Here is a 27,153-nt window from a genome sequence, read left to right as displayed (position 1 = left end):
TAAACTTTTTTTATTACAGGTTGAAAATGTCCTCCACAGCTCAAATCACTTTAGATTAAGAGTTTGTTTTGTATTATACAAGGTTTGATCCAACAGCTCAGCTAACTAACAGTGGTAGTGATAGTTACCTTTGGACTGAAGATACAAGCACTAATAAGCAAAGTAAAAGAGCATGACACTGCAATAGAAAACTACAATAAGATACAAAACATCACATGATCATGTTGTTGTTTATTACTTGCCAATGTGTATTGACATTGGAAGGGAAAAACTATTAAAGGGATAGTTCACCTAAAAATTAAAATTCTCTCAACATTTACTCTTATGCCATCCCAGAGGTGTATGATTTTCTTTCTTCTGCTGAACAAAAATGATTTTTAGAAAAATATCTCTAAGTGAATGGTGACCAAAATGTTGAAGCACCAAAAGGATAAAGGTATAGAAGTTATTAACTAACATTTGTGTCAACACAAACAATAACTAGCATAGCTTTCAAATGAATTATTTTTGATGATGATGGTGATGATTATGAGTTACATTTGCCTTGGTGCAACAGCATTCATTTACAGCATACTTTTATTGCAGGTTAAAAAAAATCCATTAATCAGGTTCAGACATCTGTAAAACAAAGAATTAATTATTGATTTTAAAGATATCCATTTACTCACACAATCATTAGTTATGGAATCATTTTCATTCAGTTTGTAAAAGATACAAAATACAAAAAGATTCAAATTGGCTTCAAAAATGATGAAAGCAATTTTCTACATTTAACTTGTTTTTCCCATGAGTTGTAACCTCATCCATTGCTTTACCTTCTGCTTTTCCTGTATGTATTTAGCCTTTGATATGACCTTTTACACACTCCAAAACATCTGTTTGTTGGAAGGAAAGTTGGGCACCTAAAATTTAATGATGCAATTTATGTAAAAGCCTGAAGGTGTCAAACGCTGGTATACACCAGCCAGAGTTTGTCAGTATATTATAAGTGCTGTGAGTTCAAATATGTCATTAAAAACCAAACTCATGATACTTCTATAGACATACTCATTGTCATTGAAAACTGATATGCTAAATGTCCATTTAAATGTTTTAGCTTGCTTACATAATGGTGGGTGCTGGAACCTGTGCTGAAAATTACAAATACCCACATAATAAAAATAATAATAATAAATAAATAAATGGAAAAACAGCTTGTTATCTAATTTAACACACAATTAAACAATCTTTACAGGTTTAACAAAGGCATGAATGAAGCATAAAAGTCTGAATAGACTAGTTAAGCTGAGTTTAGGTGCATGGTCAATTGGGCCTGAGATAATGTAACAATCTCCTGACCCCTCTAACTAGAGAAAGAAAAGAAAGTAGCTGGGCATTCCTTGACAGATTTATCAAGAAGAAACCAGGGAAGTAATCTAAGAGCCCCAATCTGTTAAACTGAATTGGAGCCTCTAATTACATTAGAGCTGTTAGAGCAGGTTTGTAGACCCAACTTAAATTTTCATCCCAGTGACTTTTTGTCTGTTTATAGTCTAGATTTAAGCCAAATAAAACATAGTGAACCCAGCAAACTTTAAATGTAATAGCTAGAGTGTAAAGCAGCTATATGGTAAATGGTAAAATTCCTTTACCTTTTACAATTTGGTTGGAATTACCTTTGAAAAAACTGTAAATGAAAACCATTTAGAGACAGTATTGTCAAAAGGTAAATAATTCCGTTGTCATATCTGTCTCCAGGTATGTCCAGATAAATAACCAGACCCAAGGCTGAGTTGACACTTAAGTGTCTTTCTTATGGCCTCATGTCTAAACCTGTAGGTGATTTGTGTGAACAAAACCCAAAAGGACCCTGAAAAAATTAGTTTTTTTAATACAGTAAAACCCCCAACTCCTCAAGGCTTAACAGTGTGTACTGAAATACTGCTCAGAGATTAAGACTTGTACTCTTTTCTATCTGCAAAACTGAGGTTGTGACCTGTCAGTACCAAGCTCTGGAATTTGGCTGTGATGCCCAGGGCAGATATGGGTAGGTGAAGGTATCTATCTTTCAGCAGTGGACTGATCACAGCCAGGCCCATGAAGCCGCTACTTTAGGACACATAATGAGAATAGAAAACTGGATGAGAGAGAATGTGATATTGGATGACCCTCCATTTATACACAAAGCCCCATTTCATCAGTCAAACACGTGCCTGAAACAGTGTGTATGGATGGTCAGCAGTGCTTATTGCTAAATTGGAGCACATCAGGAGTAGCAGTTTGACATTTGCTGTTATGTAGTTTAATGTACACATAATATGTATGTTTAGTTTACATAATCATAACTATCATTTATAATTGCTATGAAAACAAACTTTTGACACCTTTTCCTCCCTCTCTGTATGTACAGTATGAATGTGAAAAAAAGGGAACAAATGTTCCTTTATAGTTGGTTTTGTCTTTGCAGCAGAGGGGCTGCGTATCTTTAGCAATAAAGGCAACAGATCCCCCTCTAAAGAAGCATAGAACTGGTATTAAATGACCTAGAAGGAAAAGGTGATGCTTGATTCTTGATAAAAATCCACTTTTAGGTCTATCCAAAAGAAGAAAAAATTAGAGAACGATGGATTGCGACGGTCAGAAGAGAGAAAATACCAAATTTATTCTCACTTTCACAGCAGCTGTACAATGAAAACAATTTGTAGTAGGAACTTCAGACTTCACAAAACAAGACGTTACCAAATGTACATAACAACAAAATCAACAATAAAAAATAGTGTAATAAACATGCAACCATGTGAAACCATGTAAGCTCATGAATTATTCAAGCCCATGCATGCTGGAAACACCAAATTTGAAAAGTTAAGTAAAAAAGCCACACAAAAAAGACTTGATTACACATGTCAGTGGTTTGTTGAATTTTAATATCCTTGCTTTAAGTGTTTGTTGCTTGGTAGTGTTTTGAATTGTGGACTACTGCAGTCTGTTTAGACTTAAAAACCACTGGAATGTTTGGAGTTTTGATTCTTAAAAATGACAGTGAGCTCATTGTTAAGCTACTCTCTAATTAGGATTGCTTGACCTTTGTCTTTTCAGTAAGTTCCCACCAATAAGTTGGACCACAGGTCAAACAACTGAGGAGAACTTGTGTGAACAGGCACCCGTTTTTGCTCTTATTTTGTGTATATAGTTTTAAATTCAAATATGTATATACTTTACATACAGTGTTTAAATATAAATCTATAATTTGTTAATGGAACTTACGCCATCTTTACACTACAAAGATGACACAAAAGCTAGATTTGAAATATATATATATATACACATACATACATGTATAATATACTGTATATAAAGTGTGGCCCCCCAAAAAAAAACAGGGCTACTATGTTTGCTCATCGTAGGAGATCACTAGTTACAGAAATACTCAAACCACGCCATCATGGCTATAACCACTGAGATCACTGAGACCCATGCTGCAACACAATTAGCCAATTAGATAATCACATGAATATGTAGATGTATACCTCATAGGCAGCATACTGTAAATGTATTGTAAACAGGAATCGGGATCATGGGACCAGTATACACGAAAGTGCCATATTTCCCTAATGAGAAGTAAACCTTTGTAAAATGTCTCTGTCATTTTTTATCAAGATAAAAAATTTATCCACATTTATTGATAAGTAAAGATGCATTTTGACTAACATTATACAAGATCTATACACATGTGTAATAGAAAACAATGAAAATGTGCATGTTGTCCTGAGGCATTATTGTACCATAATGGAATCGCACTACGTCAGTATAAGGTATCCAGAGACTGAAAGTGTATTGCATTTATAAGAAGTTAGAATGATCTGAATATTTTTGCATTAAAACCTTGTATTATGTCTTTTTATTTATGTTTTCCTCAAATGTAAATGTAATGCATCATTGTTATAAATATTATGTATATTATTATACTGGAATTGACGAAAATGAGGTGCACAGCCTGGCATTCCCCATTACTGTAAAGCAGGGATTTCCTCTCTGACATTATTTCAGTTTTATTTCATTATGGCACAAAGTTCCCTTGAGGCAACAAAATACTAAATTCTTCAGAATTAAAAATATATATTTTTTAATTATATTGATTATATTTCAGTATTACAGAAAAAAAGAAAAACGTAAAATCTTTTTTTATTTGCAAAGTTGGACTAACAGGTCTTGATAATGCTATTGTTGCTTGAATTTGTCTAGCATGTATACATTAATCAGACTGCAACTGCCTTTTGTGATGGCTCCACAAGTCAGAGGTGACTAGCAATTTGCATTTTCTGCACTTCCTCAGCTGACATCCTTCCTTCAAATATTCAATTATGCATTGTGTTATGTATACTTGGACAGACAATTGAAGACTGTAGCTTGATTATGCAAAAACCCTCAGTAACTGTACATGTAAATGCAAAGAGAGTAAAAGACACCTTTAATTATGAAAAGTGGTAAAAAACAGGTTTAGATTGGAAAGAAATACATTAACAAGGACATGTAACAATCACAATGACCATTTCACTTACGAATCTTGAGATTCCACATATGGAACTCAGACAGTAAAAAATCTGGGCACTTCTGTTGTCTAGACAAACATGACCAGACTTTAGTGGTGGTCAAGAACCGACACAACCACAAGAAAGTGGTTGTGTCGGTTGTTCAGTGCAGCTGGTGGGTGTTTAATTGCATACTGTGTGCTAAAGAATTGCAGCCTTGTTCATGTTAGGAAATATATCTGGCTATCATGCCTGCCTACATTGTAAACCTTAACCAAACAATGGCTTCACGGATGTGAAAACACAATAAGACAGACTTCTTTAAAAAAGTAAATAGGTTTTGCCTTTGCAAATACACATAAGCATTACCCACAAACAAACAGCAGGTTAAATTGGTTGTCTGTTAGTCACAAGATTGCCAAGTTACTGTGGAGGGTCTAATTAGGGAAGTTTGAGATCTCCATGTATGTTTGCTATGGACTAATTATCACCCTGCTTAAATGACTTCACTGCTTGTAAAGTTACCCTTGCAAATATATCCCAACTGAAAGCATCCATCATGAAAAGTATAACTAGCACAGGATGGATAAATAAAGCACAAGCATAAGGACAGCTGGAGAAGGAGAAAATATAGATGAACTTTGAGACTGACAGCCACTGTGTGACAATAACCCAGGAAGAATCCAATAAGTGGCAACATTCTGCCTTTCTGCGTTTTTGATAGCTGTTCACGAGCTCAAGAACACACACACACACACAATGTGACAGGAGGACTATTATTACCATTCATAAAAACCTGTGTGACCTGTGAACAGCTGGGTGAGACCAAGCTTTGAGTTTTCTGCCTCCCAACTGTGAAGGAATAGAATTCATTGGCTTACCACAGGGGCCTATTACATTTCTCTGATCCTGTTCTTCAAAAATAGCAGCAAATAAGAAGGTGCAAGGATTTACAGTGAGATCAACTTTGGGACATTGATCTATGGTCACCACGTGAATCAAACAGAATTAATATTGAATTAATATTTTAATTAATATTTAGTCTTTTCAAATGTAAAACATTTATACATATAAATGATGCGATTCAAAGTGCATTTAAACAGTGGTGAAACACTTCCTTATGATGAGTTATATTCATACAAGCAGACAGAGAAGTAAGTTTGAAGTAAGTTTGGAGCAGGAGATATTGAAATAAACCTTGTGTGAATTGTCAGCTTTATGCTAACCTAAAATGCTATTTCTAGCCATTTTACATGCACATGTTACCAGGCACAATCATATTTTTTTATCAAGAAAATTCACGTTGGATCATAATTTCTTTTTTTCTAGTAAGACCTTTGGTATAAGGGCAAAAATCCTATTCTTGATAATATTTTTTGTATTGTTTTCCTGTAAAAATGTTCTAATAATCCTTAAAACAAGATCAATTTGATTTATATTGTTTTAGAAACAACACTGCATAAGATATTTAGGTTTTTTTAGGGAATGTATTTTTAACATGTGTATTTTGTCTTACTGTACTGGCAGAGTGTTTATAGTCAAAACAAGTGAAAAAATCTACCAGTGCTGAAGAAGTAATCCAAAGTATTTAGAATACATTACTGACCTAATCTAACAAAATACGTTACAAATTACATTTTACAACATGTATTCTGTAATCTGTAGTGGAATATATTTCAAAAAGAAACCTCCCAACCCTGTTTGTGGACACACATCTAATGACAAGCCAAGAAAATTTGTTAATCTTATAAATCCCGACTGTAATAATGTAACCATGGAAACATAACAAATAATGAATAATGTACATACTACTGATCTATATAGATAGATCAGTGGTACATACTAAACACCAACAAAGAACCACACTTAACCAACGCCTTAGAATGATTGTTCAGTTAAAGTGATAGTTCTTCTTTATTAAAAAATGAAATTAAAAATTCTGTAATCATTTACTCACTCAAATTTTCACTTATGTCACTAATCACATCACTAATTTTATTCCAAATCTGTATGACTTTCTTTCTTCCATGAAACACAAAAGGATATGTAAGGCAAAATGCCTCAGCCAGCACTCTTTTTCACTGCACCACTCTTTATTTACTTACTTTCTTCAATACAATGAAAGTAAATGTGACTGAGGCAGAGTCTGTCATTAACATTCTGCCTAACATCTCCTTTTATGTTCAACATTATAAAATAAGTAATTTTCAGATATGGTGAAATAGCATGTTTCCAGTCATGTTGCAATTACTGAGTAAAAGTCGTAAAATTAAGCGCTACTCTACTACAAGGAAAGGCTTACGTGTAAGATTGCAGGGTTAAACTCAAATCAGAAGACACCACCTGGTAGAGCTCTGAGTTTCTCTCACACCCACTCAACCCAAGTTACACCTGGCCAGGTGTGGTGATAAAGCCCTATTACCACATCAAAATGCTGGTAGTCAGTAACTCCACACATCCAAGCACAAACACACACTGCTATTAACCCCTGACGGAATCACCACACTTAGAGGATATTTACCCAGATGTTTTACTTCATAACAAATGAAGAAATCACAGATATGACAAAAAAAAAATGTGTTTAATAGCTGCATATTCTGGCTTTGCAAAACATCCCTCAAACAAATTAAATGACATTATTTTAATTAATGGCATATTTTTTTCCAGATCAAGTAGAGGAAATGTTTTTTGAATCACTCAGTGTTGAGGAAAACATTATGGAATCATCAACAATAAAAATCACTTTGTTGCTACTCTGGCTTTTATGACAGCCTGAATTCTTTGAGGCATGGACTCACTAATGAAAAACAATAGTCTCAATCAAGCTGGTTCCAACTTTCTCGAATAGCGGTGGACAGATCAGCTTTGCAGGATGGAGCCTTGTCATGGACCAAATTTTTCAATTTCCACCGATTGAGATCCGGACTGTTTGCTGGCCATGTCATTAAGTTGGTATGCCTTTCCTGAAGAAAAGCTTTAACACTCTTTGCTCTGTGGCAAGATGCATTATCATCCTGAAAAATGACTTGATCATCACCAAACCTAATTTCTATCAATGGAATGAGAAAAGTGTCCAAAATTTCGATATACACCTGTGCATTGACTGTTGAGGTAATGATTGCCATCTCCCCTGGTCCTTTACCTGACATGCAACCCCAAAAATGACTGGGGAAATTTGACTCTTTTCTTCAGGAAGTCATCTTTATATGTTTCATTAGAATGGCACCAGAAAAAAAGTGTCAGCATCATTCCCTTGGCCAATGCAGATTTGTGAATCAACACTAAATATCACTTTCATCCGATCATGATTGTTTAGGTGTTAGTTCTGGTTTTTATTTGTCATTTCTATGTGTAAATCCTATTTCATGCAGCCAATTTCTTACAGTTCTATCACAAACATTGACTCCTGTTTCCGCCCATTTGTTTTTCATTTGTTTTGTTGTTCATTTTTCAATGTTTAAGGCATATTGCTTTGAGTTTTCTATCCTGATGCTTTGACGTCTTCCTTGGTCTACCCATATGTTTTCATTTTATTACCTTCCCATTTTGTTTATAATTGCACCAAATTTTAGACACAGCCGACTGGGAACAACCAACTTCTTTTTCCACATTCCGTATTGGATTTCCTTCTTGAAGGAGTTTTATAATCCTTTCCATTTTTTCAAAATCTCTTGTTGGAGCCATGTTTCCTTTCAATTAGCCCAAATCCAACAGCTCATTAAGGTCTGTAAGCAGTTTCCTTTAACAGCAGACTAGTTTAATTTTTTTTACTTGTGCCTGTATTTGTTTTAGAAATGCAAATTACAAGGTGATTCCATAAATTTGTACTTCTTCTAGATCTGTAAAAAATATGCCATTCATTAAAATAATGTATTTTAATTTGTTTCAGGGATGTTTCAAGAAGCCAGAATGTTCGGCTATAAAAGAAAAATTGTTTTGTGTCATATCTGTCATTTTTTTTTAATTTGCTACAAATTAAAAAAGCTGGGTGAACATCCTCTAAGTGTGGTGATTCCATATTTTTTGCCAAGGGTTGTAGTTCCACACCAAAGCACAATGTCTAATACTCTTCAGGCCTAGGCTAGTGTCAGACTGTTGTTGTAAAACTAACAATACTCATTACTTTTAAGTAATAACTTTTCAGATACATTTTTTCCTTGAATGGAAACAAAGAAACCTGCACACTGTTGTACATTTACATTTATGCATTTGGCAGACACTTTTATCCAAAGCAACTTACAGTGCTCTTATTACAGGGACAATCCCCCCGGAGCAACCTGGAGTTAAGTGCCTTGCTCAAGGGCCCAACAGTGGCATCTTGGTGGTGCTGGGGCTTGAACTCCCGACCTTCTGTTCAGTAACCCTGAGCCTCAACCACTGAGCCACCACTGCCCCTATGTATGCCCCTGTAGCTAGCAAAACTTTACCAATATCATAAACATCCTTCAGGCTTTAAATGTGTCCTAGATTACTTGTTTGCCTTGTTTTTAATTTAATATGCAAAGTCTATTAATGCCATGGACACATGCTTACTGTTTCCTATACTGTGGAGGCCAACCATTAGCGATTTGTGAAAGTAGTTCATATACTGTACATAATTTGATGTATGATATATGCCGCCCCACACATAGGGCTTTGAAGACAAAGTGTCCTGTCTAAGAACATCTATTCACAGAGACCAACTGCTGTCTGTTGTATAAAATACTGCTGCCAGTTCACCTGTCTTGTCTTTCTGTGTCGAGTAGCATTTATGAGAGCCCCATCAACTCCCAGAAACAGGAAATGGAGCTTCCAACAATGACTGGAGTGCACATGAAAGCATACCTTCTTATTGGAAAATAATACCCTATATGATATTCCCTGGGGCTCAGGCAAATTATACTGCTTTATGTGCAGTCAAGTTCATGTCTTCAGCCGGCCCATCAGGTCCAAACCAGCTGGTATGAATGCTAGGTTTTCTATCCATTTTCTCTCTTTGATTCTTTCCCTCCTTTAAAGGTATGTTTTGTCAATTTTCTCTTAATTATTCGGTGCAATAACAGCTTATATATTGGCTTTATTTATTTATTAATTTTAAGTACAAATATAAAGCCTCATGAGATATAGCACATTCAGTATACTGTGGAAGCTGGACACCCAAACATTAAAGCTAATAAAAGTTTCCACTCTTCTGTGAAGGCTTTTCACTAGATGTTGAAACATGGCTACTGGTATTTGCTCCCATTAAAGGAATAGTTCACCCAAATGAAAATTCTGTCATCATTTATTCATAGTCATGGCATTCCAAACCCATATGACATTTTTTCTAATTCAGAACACAAAAGGTGTTTAAATAAAGATCCCCACGTCTTTGTAATACAATGGCTGTAGATGGTGCCTTACTTTAAAGCTTACATTTTTTTTATAAAACATATAATAAAATACTTATTCATCATGTTCTAAGTCTTCTAAAGGCATCCGATTTTGGTGAGAATCAACCTGGATAACAACATTTTCTTAAGACTTACATTCAGGTTGTTTCTCACCAAAAAATATTGAATGCCTTCGGAAGACTTGGAATATGACACACAAGTCACATGGGCAACTTTTATGATACGTTTGGGTCCTTTTAAGCTATAAAACCTTTTCTGCTGAAAACTACTAAAACCTCTACCCAATTCCACTTTTTAGTAAAAGCACTAAAAGTTCATATTTTTAATCACCTTAAATGGCCAGAATGGTTGCTTTCTGACTTGTGATAGTTGAATTTTAAATCATTGTTTTAATTCTTCCAGTACAAGCATCTGGCATAATGACTACTCTCATTCAACCCTTTAACTATTTAAAACTTGCTTCAGGCAGGCACTTGCTTAGGAATTACCAGAAACCTCTAAACTTGAGAATTTCTAAAGCACACTATATAGCGTCAAACAGCAATTAGGCCTCAACTTGTTTGGGCACAGGTGTGCAGAAAACATCCTGACAGAGAGGACAAAAACTGAGGTATCTCAATAGTCTGATGACATGAGAGCTGGAGCAGGCATTAATGATTGAGCTCAGTGAATATGGTGTGATGAGAGATGGACTGCCCTCTACTGTATTTACACTTGCAAAATTTACAGTTATAACTTACTACAAACAAAGACTATATGCATATCTATTATTGCAGTATTAACTCTGTATTATAACTGTTGTCACAACCATGACATTCTTCATAATGCTTTAAAATATATGATATTAGGGCCATAAGGACTGCTGAGATTAGAAATATAAATATAAAAATATAAATATAGTGAACCGATTAAAAACTAATCAAGGTGCTTAAAGAAGCAATTCTAGCCTCTAGTATAATTTTCATAAGTAGAGCTTATGGCTACCATTACAGACCTAAACAGTACACCTAGACTACCTTTTGGTGGAAATATCTTAATTTTAGCTGTATATTGGAACTCATGAGGACATAAACGGTATATGTACAGTATGCAATAATTGCCTTTCCTTGATCAAATAATTCTTGAAGACCTGTGTGTTTTTATGTGTGATGTGTTTGAAAACACTTACCATTGTGGAATGCTGAGAAGGTGTTGATTTCTTCTAGAGAAGGCCATCAAGACATATTTCAGTGAATTCTTGGGCATAGTCATTGACTGAAACAAACAGTGGTGCAAAAAGAGTGAGAAAATTAAACTTGCGTCTTGTCTACAGACTCACTTTTTTTTTCTGAAATAGTTTTGCATTCCCTCACAAAATGTTTTGCATCCCTTAACAATCGTTTTTTGTTCCCATACAATTATTTAGTTTTCCCTCACACCAAATTATCCTTGTTTTTACTACAACAACCACAGCTGGATATGATATTTGTAGTAAATCTGACAAATCTCATAAAATTGACCATGGCTTTACTGTAGTAACTATAGTTGAACTGTGGTATTTGTAGTAAAACCATATTCAAAATAAAGGAAGAGGAAATCTATGGCAATAAAACTCATAATTCTGTGGTAAATATGGTTTTACCAATTTTACCATGGTTGCTACAATTTTATTTTTCTAAAACCATGGTTTCCCCCCAAAAAGCATGGTGACTACATTCTACAATAAAACTATAGTTAAACCATGTCATCAAATATAAATAAATTAATAAATTAACATGGCTTCTACAATCCTTACTACAATATTAATTTAGTCAAACCATGGTTAATTTGTTGGGAGGGCACGAAAACTATTGCAGAAATAATTCCCTTCCTTTCCTTTAAGAGGCTCTGTACACAAACAGGGGGCCCCCGCATTGTCAAAGAAAATATAAGTAGTGTTACAAACATACTGACGGGGCCCCCACACATTTTGCTTAGGTCCCCCAAAAGACTAGGACCAGCACTGCACATACACAACTACTTTCTATGTAACCGTTCCCTGGCACAATTAACATTGCACAATTACCACTAAACAGCTTTTGTATCAAATAAAAAAAAGATGTTTGTGTACATTATCTATTGATCATGACAGCAGAAAACAATCAAATGATGATTAAATAATGGAGAAGAGCATTATTTACAAAAATTACATTTTCGGGACATGTTTGCACCCTTACCTGATTTGAATAAGGCGTGATTTAGAAAGAGTGTTCAAATAAACAATGCTATCAGTGGGTGAAATTCATTCTTTGTGATTTCCCCCCAAAGTCTAATTTACAGTAGAAATTTTAGTTAAACCATTTGAAACTGTCCATTTGTCTCTGAACTGTCTCTGAATGTTCTCTTTTCTCACCTTCAACTCTTATATTGTTGCTGTTGTTTTCATTGAGAGGCTCATCTAGGGATTCAAATGATGTCTTGGTAGAGATGGCCAGCTCTCCATCAGTCAGGTCCACCACAACGAGCCCCTCTGCTTTTGGATTCTCTTTGACCTGGGAGTTCTCATGGTGTTCTTTTTTAACGTCAGCAGTTTCTGTTAGGGACAAACAAACATTAATTTAAGGCCCTCAATTATTTGAAAAAATATGACACAGAAATACTATGTGTTTACATTTGTAAAAATTGTAGAACATAGTTTTGCATCACAAAAAACCCACTACCTTCCCTTTTCACACATCCATAGATTATTTTTAAATAGTAAATAGTTGCAGGTGCAGGTGTTGCCTGAAGTTCAGAGGAAAAGGTTGTCATTATTCACTCACCCTTATGTTGTTCCAAACCTGTGAGAATTTCTTTATTCATTGGAACACAAAGGGAAATGCGAGGCAGACTGACAACCCATTCACTTCTATTGTATGGAAAAAAGATGCAATGAATGAATGACCTTTTGTGTTCCATGGAAGAAAGTCATGCGGGTTTGGAACAACATGTACATGTAAATGATCACAGATTTTTAAGTTTTAGGTGACCAATCACTTTAACACTTGTCAGTTTGAGATGCACAATTGGATACTTGTTTCCTGATAATACTAACATTCTAAAAACACACTGTGACAATTGAACTCTAAAACACCTGGGTATCTGGTCTTTGTGGTCTCAAACATGAGGACGTGTCTCTTGTTCCTATCATTTTCAGTACAATAAATCTTGAAAATTAGCAGTGGGAGAGACACAGTGAGCAGGTGGTAGAAAGAGAGCCTTGTGACGGGAAAGTCAGCATTTAAACGGCATGCCATAAAACCATTAGCAACTATGCCATTGCAATGCACACTTCTGTTTTATTTTTTCCTCCATGGTAATTTTCTTTCCCTCTTTCATTGCTACTTACTCTCTCCCACCGTGTGGTTCATTTAGACCAGGAGGCAGTTGCAGTAAGTAAAGTCGCTAAAGCCAGGAAATGGATTGAGACCCATTAGTGACTCAGGAGAACACTGTGTGCTTCTCAATGACAGGCACCATATCTTTGTGGGAAAAAGAGCAATCCTGTGATTATAGGGAGCTTGAAGAGACACTGAGACCAAAGGAAGCAATGCTGTGTTATTACATAGCCAAGTCAATTCTACTGCTAGCTTTAGGCAAACAATATCATACTACCAGTTTATTAGCCACTTGTTACTTTGTTACCTTGTTTGACATCCTAAGTTGACAGCCTAATCCACAAACACATGTACAAGGGGCAAAAACAGTAATTAGCTGCAAACCAATTAGTCTTAACACAGGGATCTGGAAACGTGTAACACATGTATACACCAAGAAAGGGAAAAGTCCTTCTGTCATCTCTCTTACTTTTTTTGTAGAGTACATGGCAGATTCACTAAAGAGTTGCACCACTTTTGAGCATAATATTTCAGTGCAAAAAGACCTGCGTCTCATTCTCTAAACACACAATATTGTTTAAGCAGTAAGGACATTTTGAACACACTAATATAAATTCATAACATTCACAGAGCAACTTTTCAATTATATATATTGTGTAAATAGCCTAATTGTTGCTAATATTTCTTTACATTTTGTACTGTAGAAATAATGACTAATAATGTCATTCATTGTGGAGTTTCTTAGGTTCCATAAACCATTAGACACAATAGAGTGTAATTTCCTGTTGCAAAATGTAGGTTTGGGTAAAACTTGTAACCTATTATTTTCCATGTAAACTGCAAACTAAACCTATGAAAATTAACTGAAATGCAACTTTACCACATGCATTTATCTTTTATAACTGTTTTGCTTAACTGAATGAAAGAGATATGAAAAACAGTGCAAATAACTCAAGAGTACGATGAACTACATCTACAATTAATTGGAAACAAACACGCACGCACACACACACACACACACACAATGTTGGTGTGGCTATCCTTATGAGGACTCTCCATTGACATAACAATTTTTATACTGTACGAACTATAACTATAACTATAGATTATATCCCCCTAACCTAACCCTCACAAAAATGTTCTGCATTTTTAAATTTTCAAAAAGTTTAGTATGTTTTTAAGCAATTTGAATTATGAGGGCACGAGAAATGGCCTCATAAACCTCATATTCAGCATAATACCCTTGTAATTATCAGTTTGTACATTAAAAAAGTCCTCTTAAACTACCCAAACCCGCACACACAAACACACATATGGTTCAGTGGCGGCCCATGTATTAAAATTCTAGACATTCAGTGTGATTCACGCCATTAAGAAATCACAGTTTCACAATGAATAAGACACCCTATGCCTTTGGGCATCATACAATATGTCGCAGCTAACTAATAATAGCAATTGACATTTTAAAAACACGTCCACGCACAAAAGCCAGAACTTGAAATGACACTTAATGCTCAAGCAAGCCTAATTTTAACTGTAGCATGACTGTGAAATGAACGTCTCCCGAACAGACATTTAAAAATCATAATTTTTCATATGAATCTACCAAGGAGGTCTATAATACCTGGAAAAATCTATCTTATAATAGTGCGGTAAAATTAGTTTGATATTTTACATTCGTTTGTCATTCGCAACAATACCCATTAAACTCTCCGTGCCTATAACATTTTCAAGCCAAACCAAATTGGAAATGCATGAATAGGTTTTCTTTGCCTAGCACAAAGCTGAATTTGATAAGATATATATTTTTTCATATACTTTTTATAAGCCATATAAATCAACTAAACAATTTAAACATTTGATATTATGACATCACAACAAATTAAATGTTCTTTAAAATATCCCTTTCATGACACAAGGCTCTGTTTGTGGAATTTACATTCTATATGTTTTCAAATAAATATAGTAGTGTAAATGTTTTTAATATTCTAATTCCATTAAACTCAATGAACGTTTGATCAAGAAACAGGAAACCAACTGCAAAACACTCTTAAGAATATTATTCTTAATATAGCTCAAGACTTGATTTTGGGAGTAAATGTCCAGTACTTTATATACGTCCAAACAAGCTCAGTTCAGAAACATGGCTGCTGGTATAGTTTATGGGATATCGGCACATGCAAGAGAAATTTGTTCTGTCCAAAACCAAACTTCTGCCTCAAATATACTCATTCTTTATTCATTAAATGTCAATACTGTACACAAATTAATTTTTTTTCTGCAAAAATCTTACAGTCCAACAGCTGAGTTTATATTTATTAAAGGTTCTCAAAATGGGTTTTCAAGGATGTTAAGACTTTTGACATTTATTAATTATAAATTACTAAAACATTGCCATTGAGTTAACTGCTTTATGGCCCTACTGGTGATTCTGGGAGCACCATAATGTTGTCTTAGAGGTCCATCCAGCGGGGCTCTCTGTTATTGCAACTACTTCAACAAATCTTGATTTTGTTGCATTTAGTGCGATGGCTGAGAAGTGCACAACACAAACAAATTAGAAAGAAATAAGCAAAAAAAAAAAAAAAAAACTCAATGACTCAATGCATGAGAGATCGTGAGGCTTCTTGGAAGATACAGACAGCTGCACATCCCACTTTAAGTCACAAGAAGATTTTCCCTATCAACGCATCACAACAGAGCATTGACCAGAGAACTGAGCGTTTCAGCGTTTGCCGTCATAGCGTACAATGTTATAAGAGCTGCAGGTACGCAAGATTATCTGCAAGTACTGTGACGTCATTTTCGCATCATTGCCAGTGTGTGCAGGATGTGCTTCCACTGCTACCTGATCTCATGAAAAGTTGTACATAATTTTCAAGTTGGCTATTTAGTATGATCTCGCAAGATGTTGTTTGCATAAACTCATACGACTTCACGTGCAAATTCCCGGAAGTCTAATGCAGAAGTAAGTGTGCACAAGGCATTAAGGATGCCTACTTATTAATATTATGCCCTTACCCAAACCCCTAATCTAATCTAAACCTAACCAATCAGTAGAGTGTGTAAACATGATAGGAAGCTGTTGTGTGTAGCAGAAGCAAGTAATTCTCATGTATTATACGGAAACAATGTCCAGCAATGTCAGTGGCTTTAGTGAAAGTCATAGGAATTGAAACAAGTGCAGTCGCACGATATCATACGAATTGGCCAAATTTAGAACAGTCGTATGAATCCTGACATTTTGGCGTGAGAGTGTGTTGCAACATATTTACATAGGTTTAGGGTTGGGGTTAGGGTTTGGGTTAGAGTTAGGGCTTAGTACAGCCTCACACCATATCACACTATCTGATAGTTATGCTGGTAGTGCATTCTGGTAGGTATTATCTGCCTGACAATATGTGCTACCTAGGTTTTTAACAGATTTCATGCTTTTGCAGTATCCGACAGGTTATTCCGTGCCTCCCAACATGTGCTACCAATGTTTTAACTTTACATATCACAGTTTTTACTGCGGTTAGCACAGATTGTCAGAACATAATTGTGTGCATTGAGATCTGGTTGAAACCCAATAAGTACAGTGATTTTATAATTATTTATTTTCTGATAATTTTGTTATGTTGTATCTTTATCATTTTGTTGTATTGTGGCATAATTGCATTGTGTTGTAGCTTATTTCCGTTGTGCTGAGGCTTTTCCTTTGTGTTGTGGCTTAATTTTGTTGTGTTGTGGCTTATTTTCATTGGTTTGTTCATCTTTTACTTGCTTTGCAAATTTGGTTGTGTTGTCACTTTACAGAAGTCAACACAGAACAGGACCAAGCCGTCACTCTTCACCAGAACTACCGGGCTGGCCCAATCGCTGTGCGACTCTTGTATTACGCCCATTTCATGCATTGCTTCTAATTCTTCCTGAACAATCTTTTTCTTATGTTCAGGAAGGCGATAGGGGTGGCTATAACCCCAGGGGGGTTTCAATATGGTGCTTTGTAAGGTTTGTGCGACAAGGAAGGGGTGAAAACACATTCAAGAATTCCACCTGCAACCTGGCAATGTCTGTAAGCTGTGACAGTGAGAGATAGTCTCTGCAAGGGACTGGGATGAATGAATTTGTTTTGAGAGGTATCTGTATCCCGAGCTCCACTCTCCCCGGCACTACCATCGCCAAGGCTATGGCACTGCCTCCCTCCATGGTTTGAGGAGGTTGAGGTGGTAGATTTGACGTGCCCCTACCCTATCCTTTCACTTAACATCATAATCGAGAACTCCAACTCGTCAAAGGGTCCTTGCCACTTGCCGAGTAATTTGGAGCTTGAAGTGGGCTCCGTCTGCGACATCATGATGTGGAGCAGATGTCGATGGCCCTGGCACTGCCTCCCTGCCATAGCATAGCATGTCACACACTGTGACAGTGTTTTGCAGGACCCATCCACACACATTACCCTCAATACATTTTTAAAACCAGGCCAATTGTTTCCCAGAATTAGTGGATGGATGAGGCGGGAATTAACCACAGCCTCGACTCTATGCCTTTGCCCCCTGAATCGTACCTCAATGGTAACCACTGGATACTTGTGAATGTCACCAGGTACACACCTCACACCTTATTCCTATCCAATGCCCCACCTTGCACCAAGCATAGGTGGAGGAGGTTTGAGAACAACCTGTCTCCACCAAAGCTTGATGTGTACACCCTTTTACTCTTACTGATATCTGATATGCCCCTGCCCGATCGGGGGCGACCTGTGGAGGGTCAGGGATCCGAACCAGTGTCCCCACCTCCATCACCGGACACCAATTCTGACTATGTCTGGCTTCCCCACAGCTCCAGCAGTCCCAGGTCTCCACAGCTCCTGCAGGCCCAGGTATTACTTTTGCACTCGTGGAGGCGGTCTTGCCAACCTGAGGGATATAGCGGCGGGAGACAGAGGGAGTAGGAGAGACAGAGAAGGGGAGGGGAGGGGTCCCCTAGGCCGGGGATGGGGTTTGGGCAGGGCTCTTACCCACCTCCGAGGGCAAGAACTGAGTTGAACTGGGAGGGATGGGGTGGGGGGATATGAGACACAGGGTTTGGAGAGAGAGCAGAGAGAGAAGAAGCCCTGCCCGTTGCTGGATGGCCTTATTTAGATGTTGATAATTGAGGAGGATAGACAGCAGGAAGTTGTTCTACAGCCGGCTGCACCTCCCTGGAGAGTATGGGCCATAGCCGGGCCTCCCCACTTCCAGACCTCCACTGTATACTCAAAGAGGTCCAGGAAGGCCTCCTGGTCATCGTCTGGCCCCATATTCATTAAGGCTGTGGGTGGGGTGGGTTCCGGGGAGGTTGTAGCGCCAGTGCCATCTCTGGCGATCAGGCTCTGGAGATCTGCCGGTCTTCCACTTGTGCCTGGAGCAGGACTTCAAAACGTTGTTCCTGCTCCAGGTGTACGTCCATGAAGGCTTGGTGTTGAGTCTGCTGGATGCTGGTGAGGGTTTTGAAGACTTCACCCAGCAGTGAGGACTCCATAACAGCATACACCCCTAAAGGCAGCACTGTAACAAGATCTCTCAGTTCTGGGCAAAGGAGGAGTCAGGAGACAGCGAGCAGTCAAAGGTAAGTGTTTTATTACTCTTTCTTAGTCTTTATTAAAACTCAAAGAAAAGTGCTGTGGATGGCCAAACACACACACAGCTTCACGAGGTGGCTCTGGTCACCAATTCTGACTATGTCTGGCTTCCCCACAGCTCCAGCAGTCCCAGGTCTCCACAGCTCCTGCAGGCCCAGGTATTACTTTTGCACTCGTGGGGGCGGTCTTGCCAACCTGAGGGATATAGCGGCTGGAGACAGAGGGAGTAGGAGAGACAGAGAAGGGGAGGGGTCCCCTAGGCCGGGGATGGGGTTTGGGCAGGGCTCTTACCCACCTCCGAGGGCAAGAACTGAGTTGAACTGGGAGGGATGGGGTGGGGGGACATGAGACACAGGGTTTGGAGAGAGAGCAGAGAGAGAAGAAGCCCTGCCCGTTGCTGGATGGCCTTATTTAGATGTTGATAATTGAGGAGGATAGACAGCAGGAAGTTGTTCTACCGCCAGCTGCACCTCCCTGGAGAGTATGGGCCATAGCCGGGCCTCCCCACTTCCAGACCTCCACCGTATACTCAAAGAGGTCCAGAAAGGCCTCCTGGTCGTCGTCTGGCCCCATATTCATTAAGGCTGTGGGTGGGGTGGGTTCTGGGGAGGTTGCAGTGCCAGTGCCATCTCTGGCGATCAGGCTCCGGAGATCTGCTGGTCTTCCACTTGTGCCTGGAGCAGGACTTCAAAACATTGTTCCTGCTCCAGGTGTACGTCCATGAAGGCTTGGTGTTGAGTCTGCTGGATGCTGGCGAGGGTTTTGAAGAGTTCACCCAGCAGTGAGGACTCCATAACAGCATACACCCCTAAAGGCAGCACTGTAACAAGATCTCTCAGTTCTGGGCAAAGGAGGAGTCAGGAGACAGCGAGCAGTCAAAGGTAAGTGTTTTATTACTCTTTCTTAGTCTTTATTAAAACTCAAAAAAAAGGGCTGTGGATGGCCAAACACACACACAGCTTCACGAGGTGGCTCTGGTCTCTCTCTCTCCACTCTGACGCTCTGGCGTGCCTTTTCAGGTCTCCCTCCACCATCACTATATTGAGAGACAAGTTTTAGAGGTAATCATGGCCCAGGTGACGAGCATTACTGCTCTCCCTCTCCCGCAGACCGACACATGACCACACCTCCAATGCCACACTATATTTGAATATGTTATTTTCAAGTAATTGTTGTAAACCACTACAGCCAGTCTGAAATAAAAGATTGCAGGAATAAAGGAGGGCACAAACTGGCGTCTCTCTCCTTCACTCTCGCTCTCTTGTGCGCTCTCTCTGCCATCTCATAATGTTTTTGAGTTGCCACACTATGCAATAGACTGCCATGTCTTAAGGTCAATAGCAGTGAATATTTCATGCAAAGGTGTCCACTACAGTCTTGGCTCTAACAAGGACAGAAAGAGATGTGGAAGGCCAGATGTACAACTAAACAAGTGCATACATACCTCAGAGTCTCTAGTTTGAGAAATAGATCCCTCACATGTCCTCAGCTGACAGCTTCATTGAATTCTACATGCTCAACACCAGTTTCATGTACAACAGTTAAGAGAGGACTCAGGGGTGCAGGCCTTATGGGAAGAATTGCAAACAAAACGTCTGGGTTACTGGTGTAACCACTGTTCCGTGATGGAGGGAACGAGACGTTGTGTCGATGTAGCCCCAATCACCTTTGCTTCAAATAGAAAAGGCCAATGACAATTGGCGAGTAGAATTTTCTTGCCACTCTCCGCCCCGTACATACGGGTATAAAAGGAGATGGAGTGCATCACTCATTCAGATTTATGCTGAGGAGCCAATAGAGAGTCCCGGCCATGTCAGCGGCCGGTTCAGCGCTGCAGCAGAAGGGACACAACATCTCGTTCCCTCCATCAGGGAACAGGAGTTACACCAGTAACCCAGATGTTCCCTGTCTGTCACTCACTCGAAGTTGTGTCAATGCATTAGGGGTTCCTATAGGACACAGCGCAGGCACTAAACCATGTAACGATGTATGGAAGATTAGACATGGGCAAGCTGCTGCATGCCTCACAGCGAGCAATTGACCATGTTGTGACCTTCCAGTGAGTGAATTTAAGGTGTCTCCCTAGTCCCGTTAAGGGGGGAGGCACTTACCCAAGGAGGCTACAGCGGTGGCCTTTCCTGATGTTTGCTGTTAAGCAATTTCCCACCGAGCACCTTCTAGAATAAAGCTGTGAAGTGCTCTTCCCTCTTCAGGAGAGAGGGCACTACGGAGACCACATCCTACCAGAGGGAGGTTAACATGCGGAGAATACCTCACATGGACTTACCAATGGGGAAATTCACATATGGAATGATACCACTGGGAGGACCCTATCTACGGAGAGGGTACACAGTAACATAACGAGGCTCTGATGAAGGGAACCATAGGGTTCCCTATGAAACCTGAACAGTGGAAATGAGTCACACGGGATTACCTAGAGGGGAATCACCACGTATGGAGCACTAATGCCAAGTACAGGGGCTCTCCTGAAAAGGGGAATTCCACGAGTACTGGGCCTGGTGGCATCACTCCTCCGCCGAGTTCGTCGCCGAAAAGTGCTTAAGATTTAAAGAGGCATCCAGGGTTAACCAGTTACGGGGAACTGAACTCAAGGTTCCCCACCTTCTTGATGGAAGTGAGCGCCACCAGGAGGGCCATCTTCATTGACAAAGTGCTGAGCTCAGCCTCACTCAAAGGTGGCTCTTTGTAGAGCAGGTAGGACCACAGACAGATCCCAAGAGGAAATCAGGTGCGGTCTAGGAGGATTCAATCTCCTCGTGCCCTTGAGGAACCTGTTGATCAGGTTGTGCTGTGATGGGTCAAGGATAAGCAGCATGTACTGTTGACCATTGTGGAGCATGCACCAATGCGGGGTGCATGGAGGATGCAAAGAAGATGCTCGTGAGCACCCTTCTGAGCACTACAATGACGTTTACATTTTCATTTATGCATTTGGCAGATGCTTTTATCCAAAGCGACTTACAGTGCACTTATTACAGGGACAATCCTCCCGGAGCAACCTGGAGTTAAGTGCCTTGCTCAAGGACACAATGGTGGTGGCCATGGGGATCAAACCAGCGACCTTCTGATTAACAGTTATGTGCTTTAGCCCACTACGCCACCACCACTCCAATGACATATGGGACACTCTCGTAGAATTTGCGGGCATGAGCAAATTATATACATATCAGGTGTTCCATTTGAGATAGGTCCTTGTTCACTTAGAGCTTGGAAACTACAACAAAATGGCAGACTAATATATAGTGAATAGTGTAGATTTTGGACACAAATACTGACAACAGACAGCATAAGATCAGGATGCATTCTGGTGTTCAAACAGGGCTGGACTGAGCACAGCTCCGAATGCAGGGTTCTCGAGATGAAACGTTTATGACTTGATGCAACCAAAGTGAGATGTTCCAAAAGTGTCTGTCTGTCATATTGCCTAATCAATACTTTACTCATCTGCCAAAATAATTTATTGTATTTAAATTATCTGAATTATCATATTTAATATATTCTATTTAAAATTATTTATATATCATTAGAATTATTTTATCTATTTATTGAATTTATTGGAGGCCTTTCTCAGCAAATAATAATATGCAATTAATTAATTAGATTAATTAATCAACACATCATGCAATTAATTCTATTAAAACATTGAATTGATTGATAGCCCTTGTTTTGAATGATGTATTAGTGATATTCTCTTTTTGCATGCTGTTTATCCCTTTCATAAGTTTTCTTATTATTGTTGTCACCTTTAAGTAACTTATAGCCTGTTAAAAATACTAGTCATATTTCAAAGCGTCACCGCCAACCCTATTCTTCTCATCACAAATGTTCAGAGCGGTTATCTGAGTTACCGTAGACTTTGTCAGTTTGAACTAGTCTGGCCATTGTCTGTTGACCTCTCTCAGCATCAAGGCCTTGAACTACTGCTCACTGGATGTTTTTTGTTTTTGGCACGATTGGGGGTATTTCTAGAGACTGTTGATCATAGAAATCCCAGGAGATCAGCAGTTACAGAAATACTACAACCAGCCCATCTGGCACCAACAATCATCCATGCAATTATCTAATCAACCAATCATGTGGCTGCCTGTGTCTTACCATTATCTCCCCCTGGACTTTTATCTTCCTTCACTGGTTCAGAGTCCTTTGGCAGCAGGCTGGACTCCACAGCACTAAATGTTTTCATGTCTTTGGAACAATATATAACACAAGAACAGTTTAAAAAGATGAAAATGAAAATGATCTCAACATTTAATTTTAATTTTAGGTGCAATATGAAAGGAGATGTTAGGCAGAATGTTAGTGACCAACAACCTCAATCAACATTAATTTTAAGGGAAAGGGAAAGAGATGCAATTAAAGTGAATGGTGACTGTGGCTACATTCTATCGAACATATCCTTTGTGTAACATGGAACAAAGAAAGTCATACAGTTTTGAAACAACTTAAGGGTGAGTTAATGATTATGGAATTAATTTAATTGTTTGGTGAACTATTCCTTTAAATAGAGAAATCCCTGTGGTGCTAGATTATTAGTAATGTCAGTTACCTTTCACTGATGTGGAGTCAGACACTTCTAAATCCACTGTGCTGAGTGGGATCTGAGCCTCTTCCTGTTTGGAATGTAAATCCACCGAGTACCTCTGCATTAGACAAACATTATCCAAATGGGTAACACTTTACAATAAGAATACATTTATTTACATTAGTTAACAACATTTCTCAACATAAACTATCAATGAACTATACTTGTTTTTTTGTTTGTTTATTCTCCCCCTTTCTCCCCAATGTGGAATGCCCAAATCCCAATGCCCCTCGTGGGGGCGTACTGACTTTTCTTAATCTGGGTGGTGGAGGACGAATCTCTGCATCTGAGACTGTCAATCCATTTATTTTATCACATGGCTTGTTGAGTGTTTACCGCGGAGACGTAGCACATGTGAAGGCCCATGCTATTTTCTGTGGCATCCACGTACAACTCACCACATACCCCAACGAGAGTGAAAACCACACATTATAGCAACCACAAGGAGGTTTCCCCATGTGACTCTACCCTTCCTAGCAACCAGGCCAATTTGGTTGCTTAGGAGACCTGGCTGGAGTCACTCAGCACACCCTGGATACGAACTCGTGACTCCAGGGGTGGTAGTCTGCGTCAATACTCACTGAGCTACCCAGGCCCCATGAACGATACTTGTAAAGTATTTATTAAACTCAGTTCATGTTCATTTCAACAAATTAATAAATTTTTTTAATTAAAAATTGTATTTGTTAACATTAGCTAATCCACTTTGAACTAGCAATAAACAATTGTATTTTAATAAGATGTTAAAAATATATTGTTAATTCTTTGTTCATGATTCCTAATGCATTAACTGATGTAACGAATGGAACCTTATTGGAAAGTGTTACACAACCTCGTAATGATGTCCAAAAATCTCTTACCCTGGTGTTCTTATGAAGGCAGCAGTAAACTATTATCCCAATGATGCACAAAACAATAATAATCGTGATAATTATGTAAGCTGTCGAGAGTAAAAACAGAACGAATTAACAAAAACCGGGTTACCATCTTTTGATCTATCAGATTAAAACAAACATTAAACTTGAAAGAGCATGAATAAATAAATCTTGACAATAAAGAGAGAAAAACTCACCTGATACATAGCTTTTTATAGATTCTGGTGCTTTAGTTGCTGAGAAAAATGAAATATCATTAGTAGTATTAGTATTATTAATAATAATAATAATCATAATAATAATACTTATATTTGCAACAGATTGTATGGATGCTTAGATGTATTGTGCTCTCCTCCAGTTGCTCTGTTTTTGAGGGTAAAACAAAGGATTTAGCTAGTTAAACTACTTGTAGTTAGACGACACAATTGTTGCCATTAAGCACCTTGCCAAACCCCACAATACTGGGCAGAAGTGTGACTTCTTGTATGTTGAACAGGTTACCATACCAAACAACTTTGACTATAAAGCATAGCATCCAATTTTTTATAACATTTCATGTGATTAATGTAAAAATCAGTATATAGAGGTCAGACAACTATCAAAACCATGCAATTAATTTTATAACTATAATTGCAAATAATTTTCATTATGTCATTTACAGTATGAAATGTATCTGAATGAATGTGGAGAATTTTCTCTGTTTTTGAAAGTGGATTATTCGAGTAATTTATTTTAAATTTAATTTTAGCAGATGATGTGCTAGACCACAAACAAGGCTTCCTTCCTGTGTAAGAATGATGCAATATATCTGAACTGAAGACAAATAAAGGTTGAAAAAGGATTCTCACATTGCTCTTTCATGCTAAATCAAATGTAAAATATATACTGTACATATTAAAAGTGTGGCACATTATGTGATCATTATGCATGCAGTAATTATAATACATAGTATTTTCAATCTTACTGGTTGCTGGAGTTTTGCTGGTTGTGGTGGTTTTTGCAATCTTGCTAGTTGTAATGGTTGATTGAACTTTAACTTTGGTGTCATTGCTGGTCTGAGGATGTTCAGAGGGAGGGGGAGGAGTGGATGAACCTGTTTTATGAAACATAAAGATTACCAGATGTCCTTTTGTGTACTTAGAAGTTCTCATTTATGTACCAATGCTCAAGTGAGCAGCATTGCATATAACCTAGCTTATAAATCTGCCTAACATGTTATCAGCAGCATAAGGTGTGTAGATAGCTTTTTTGGGTTTAGTTGGACACATGAACAATGACTGAACAAGCAAAATAAAAAAAACTTTACTTCAGTCCAGTTACAGTACCTGAAACTTCAGCTGAAGTGGTGATCTGAGCAGTTGTGTTTTGCAAGGGAACAGTGGAGTTTATGTTGATTGAATAGGTCAAGTTTCTTTTAAAGTCCTCTGGCATGTCATTGTATGTGGTAATGTTGTCATGAGGCATTGGAACTGGAGCAGTGGTGGGTTCCGTGCCTGTTGTCATGATCACTGTCTTATTTTCTAAAGCTTCAGTCAGGACAAGTAAGACACCTGCATTTTACCAGAGAAAGATTGGTTAGTAATATGCTCCTCATTGGTCATGAGGAGCATATTTTGGGAGAACATTTTTATCCAATTCAGGCTGTCAAATTAAGCTAAAGACAGCTGGACAGAACTCAGCAGAATATAGGGTCCATGAGATGATTTCTTTTACTTTTCAAAGTTTAACAAGGCAACCTAAAAATGCGCCATTTATGGTATGAGATTCTGGAAACAATCGAAAAGCATCCATCTGACACATGTGGACACATACCAACAAAAATAGAGCAGACAGAGTGCTAGAAAATTTTTCCTGTGAAAACAGCCCAAGTCTACCTCGGACAGATTGACAAACTCAATTGATGTGTACTGTAGGCTAGTGATAGGCTTGTTCAATTATATGGAAATAAATCAAATAATACATTGACTTCTAAAGCCACTTTTTGTATTAACTAATACTTTTCTCATCTGCCACAAAAATATTTTTTAAGTATCTGAATTATTACATTTATTATAGATATTATATGATATTTAAAATTATACAACTGATAGTTCTTGTCTATAAATCTGATTGGACGAGATGAGTTCCAAGAGTGCTGATAGCTACATCTTCAACAGTGGCTGAATGACCAATGGAAAACATTCCCTACTCTAATACAATTATAGGCAATAGGCAGTTAATTAGAAACCATGTTTGAATCCTTAAATAATTATTATAATTTTTTTTACAGTTACCTATTTGCACATATGACCTATATTCTCAAAATTGTAAGACAAACAAACATATTTTTAAACATACCAATAAGGAGATGAAGAGATGTGCAGCACATTTTTGCCATAATGCACAGACTCGGACACATGCAAATGTTTGTTCCTTCCTCAAAACAGTAAGACCTAAGTGAAATAAAGTCTGAAACCTCAAACTTCCACCTCTGTGACCAGAACAGGATGCAGCAGACAGTTACTCAAAAAAGACACTTGAGGAAATTGCGCAGTCTTGAACAGACGGGTTTAAAATATTTACCATTCTCTACAAACTGAAATACATTCATTATGTTGTTATGGTATAACCCTATTTGAAATAAAGAAAAAGGAAGTACATTGTTATTATCTCCCTCTGACTTGAAAGAGCCAAAGAAATTATATCATAGACAAAGTCTATTCCTAAAATAACACAAGTGACCAGTAGACTTTCATAAGACAAGAATTTCCTTGGCAAAACTGCACTTAAGTAAGAATTGTCATTGCTTGCACTACAGTATTTTTTATTTGGTTGGGAATTATTTTAAAACCAGTATTTCACAAACAAATGCATGA

The 27,153-nt window shown here is 38.0% G+C and overlaps 1 protein-coding gene across 2 annotated transcripts; it reads right to left on the bottom strand.

Moving 5' to 3' along the window:
* Window positions 1–26,760, bottom strand: LOC127644147 (uncharacterized). Of its 2 annotated transcripts, none has more exons than XM_052127174.1 (10): window positions 26,636–26,760; window positions 25,624–25,848; window positions 25,263–25,391; window positions 24,496–24,534; window positions 24,284–24,363; window positions 23,388–23,481; window positions 22,937–23,026; window positions 12,252–12,431; window positions 11,049–11,134; window positions 1–618 (listed from the first exon to the last, which is right to left on the bottom strand). In XM_052127174.1, exons 1-9 carry the CDS (start codon window positions 26,694–26,696, stop codon window positions 11,082–11,084), a joined length of 951 nt encoding a protein of 316 aa, XP_051983134.1. In that variant the 5' UTR covers window positions 26,697–26,760; the 3' UTR covers window positions 1–618; window positions 11,049–11,081. The 2 variants fall into 2 exon arrangements, with proteins under 2 accessions (XP_051983134.1, XP_051983135.1); XM_052127175.1 differs by having other exon boundaries at window positions 23,388–23,451.
* Window positions 26,761–27,153: the final 393 nt, after the last annotated feature.

The sequence above is a fragment of the Xyrauchen texanus genome, chromosome 5 (assembly GCF_025860055.1).
Source record: "Xyrauchen texanus isolate HMW12.3.18 chromosome 5, RBS_HiC_50CHRs, whole genome shotgun sequence".
NCBI classification, from domain to species: Eukaryota; Metazoa; Chordata; class Actinopteri; order Cypriniformes; family Catostomidae; genus Xyrauchen; species Xyrauchen texanus.
Note: the sequence above shows the minus strand (reverse complement) of the source record. Positions and strands in the feature narration are given on the sequence as shown.

What these genes read in the sequence shown, in the direction of transcription:
- LOC127644147 (XM_052127174.1), bottom strand. Translation starts at nt 26,696, where the DNA reads ATGTGTCCGAGTCTGTGCATTATGGCAAAAATGTGCTGCACATCTCTT. An exon ending in ATCTCTTCATCTCCTTATTG is followed by an intron (nt 25,849 to 26,635) that starts GTATGTTTAAAA and finishes GGTAAAATGCAG; the next exon opens with GTGTCTTACTTGTCCTGACT. An exon ending in GCCTTCATAAGAACACCAGG is followed by an intron (nt 23,482 to 24,283) that starts GTAAGAGATTTT and finishes TGTCTAATGCAG; the next exon opens with AGGTACTCGGTGGATTTACA.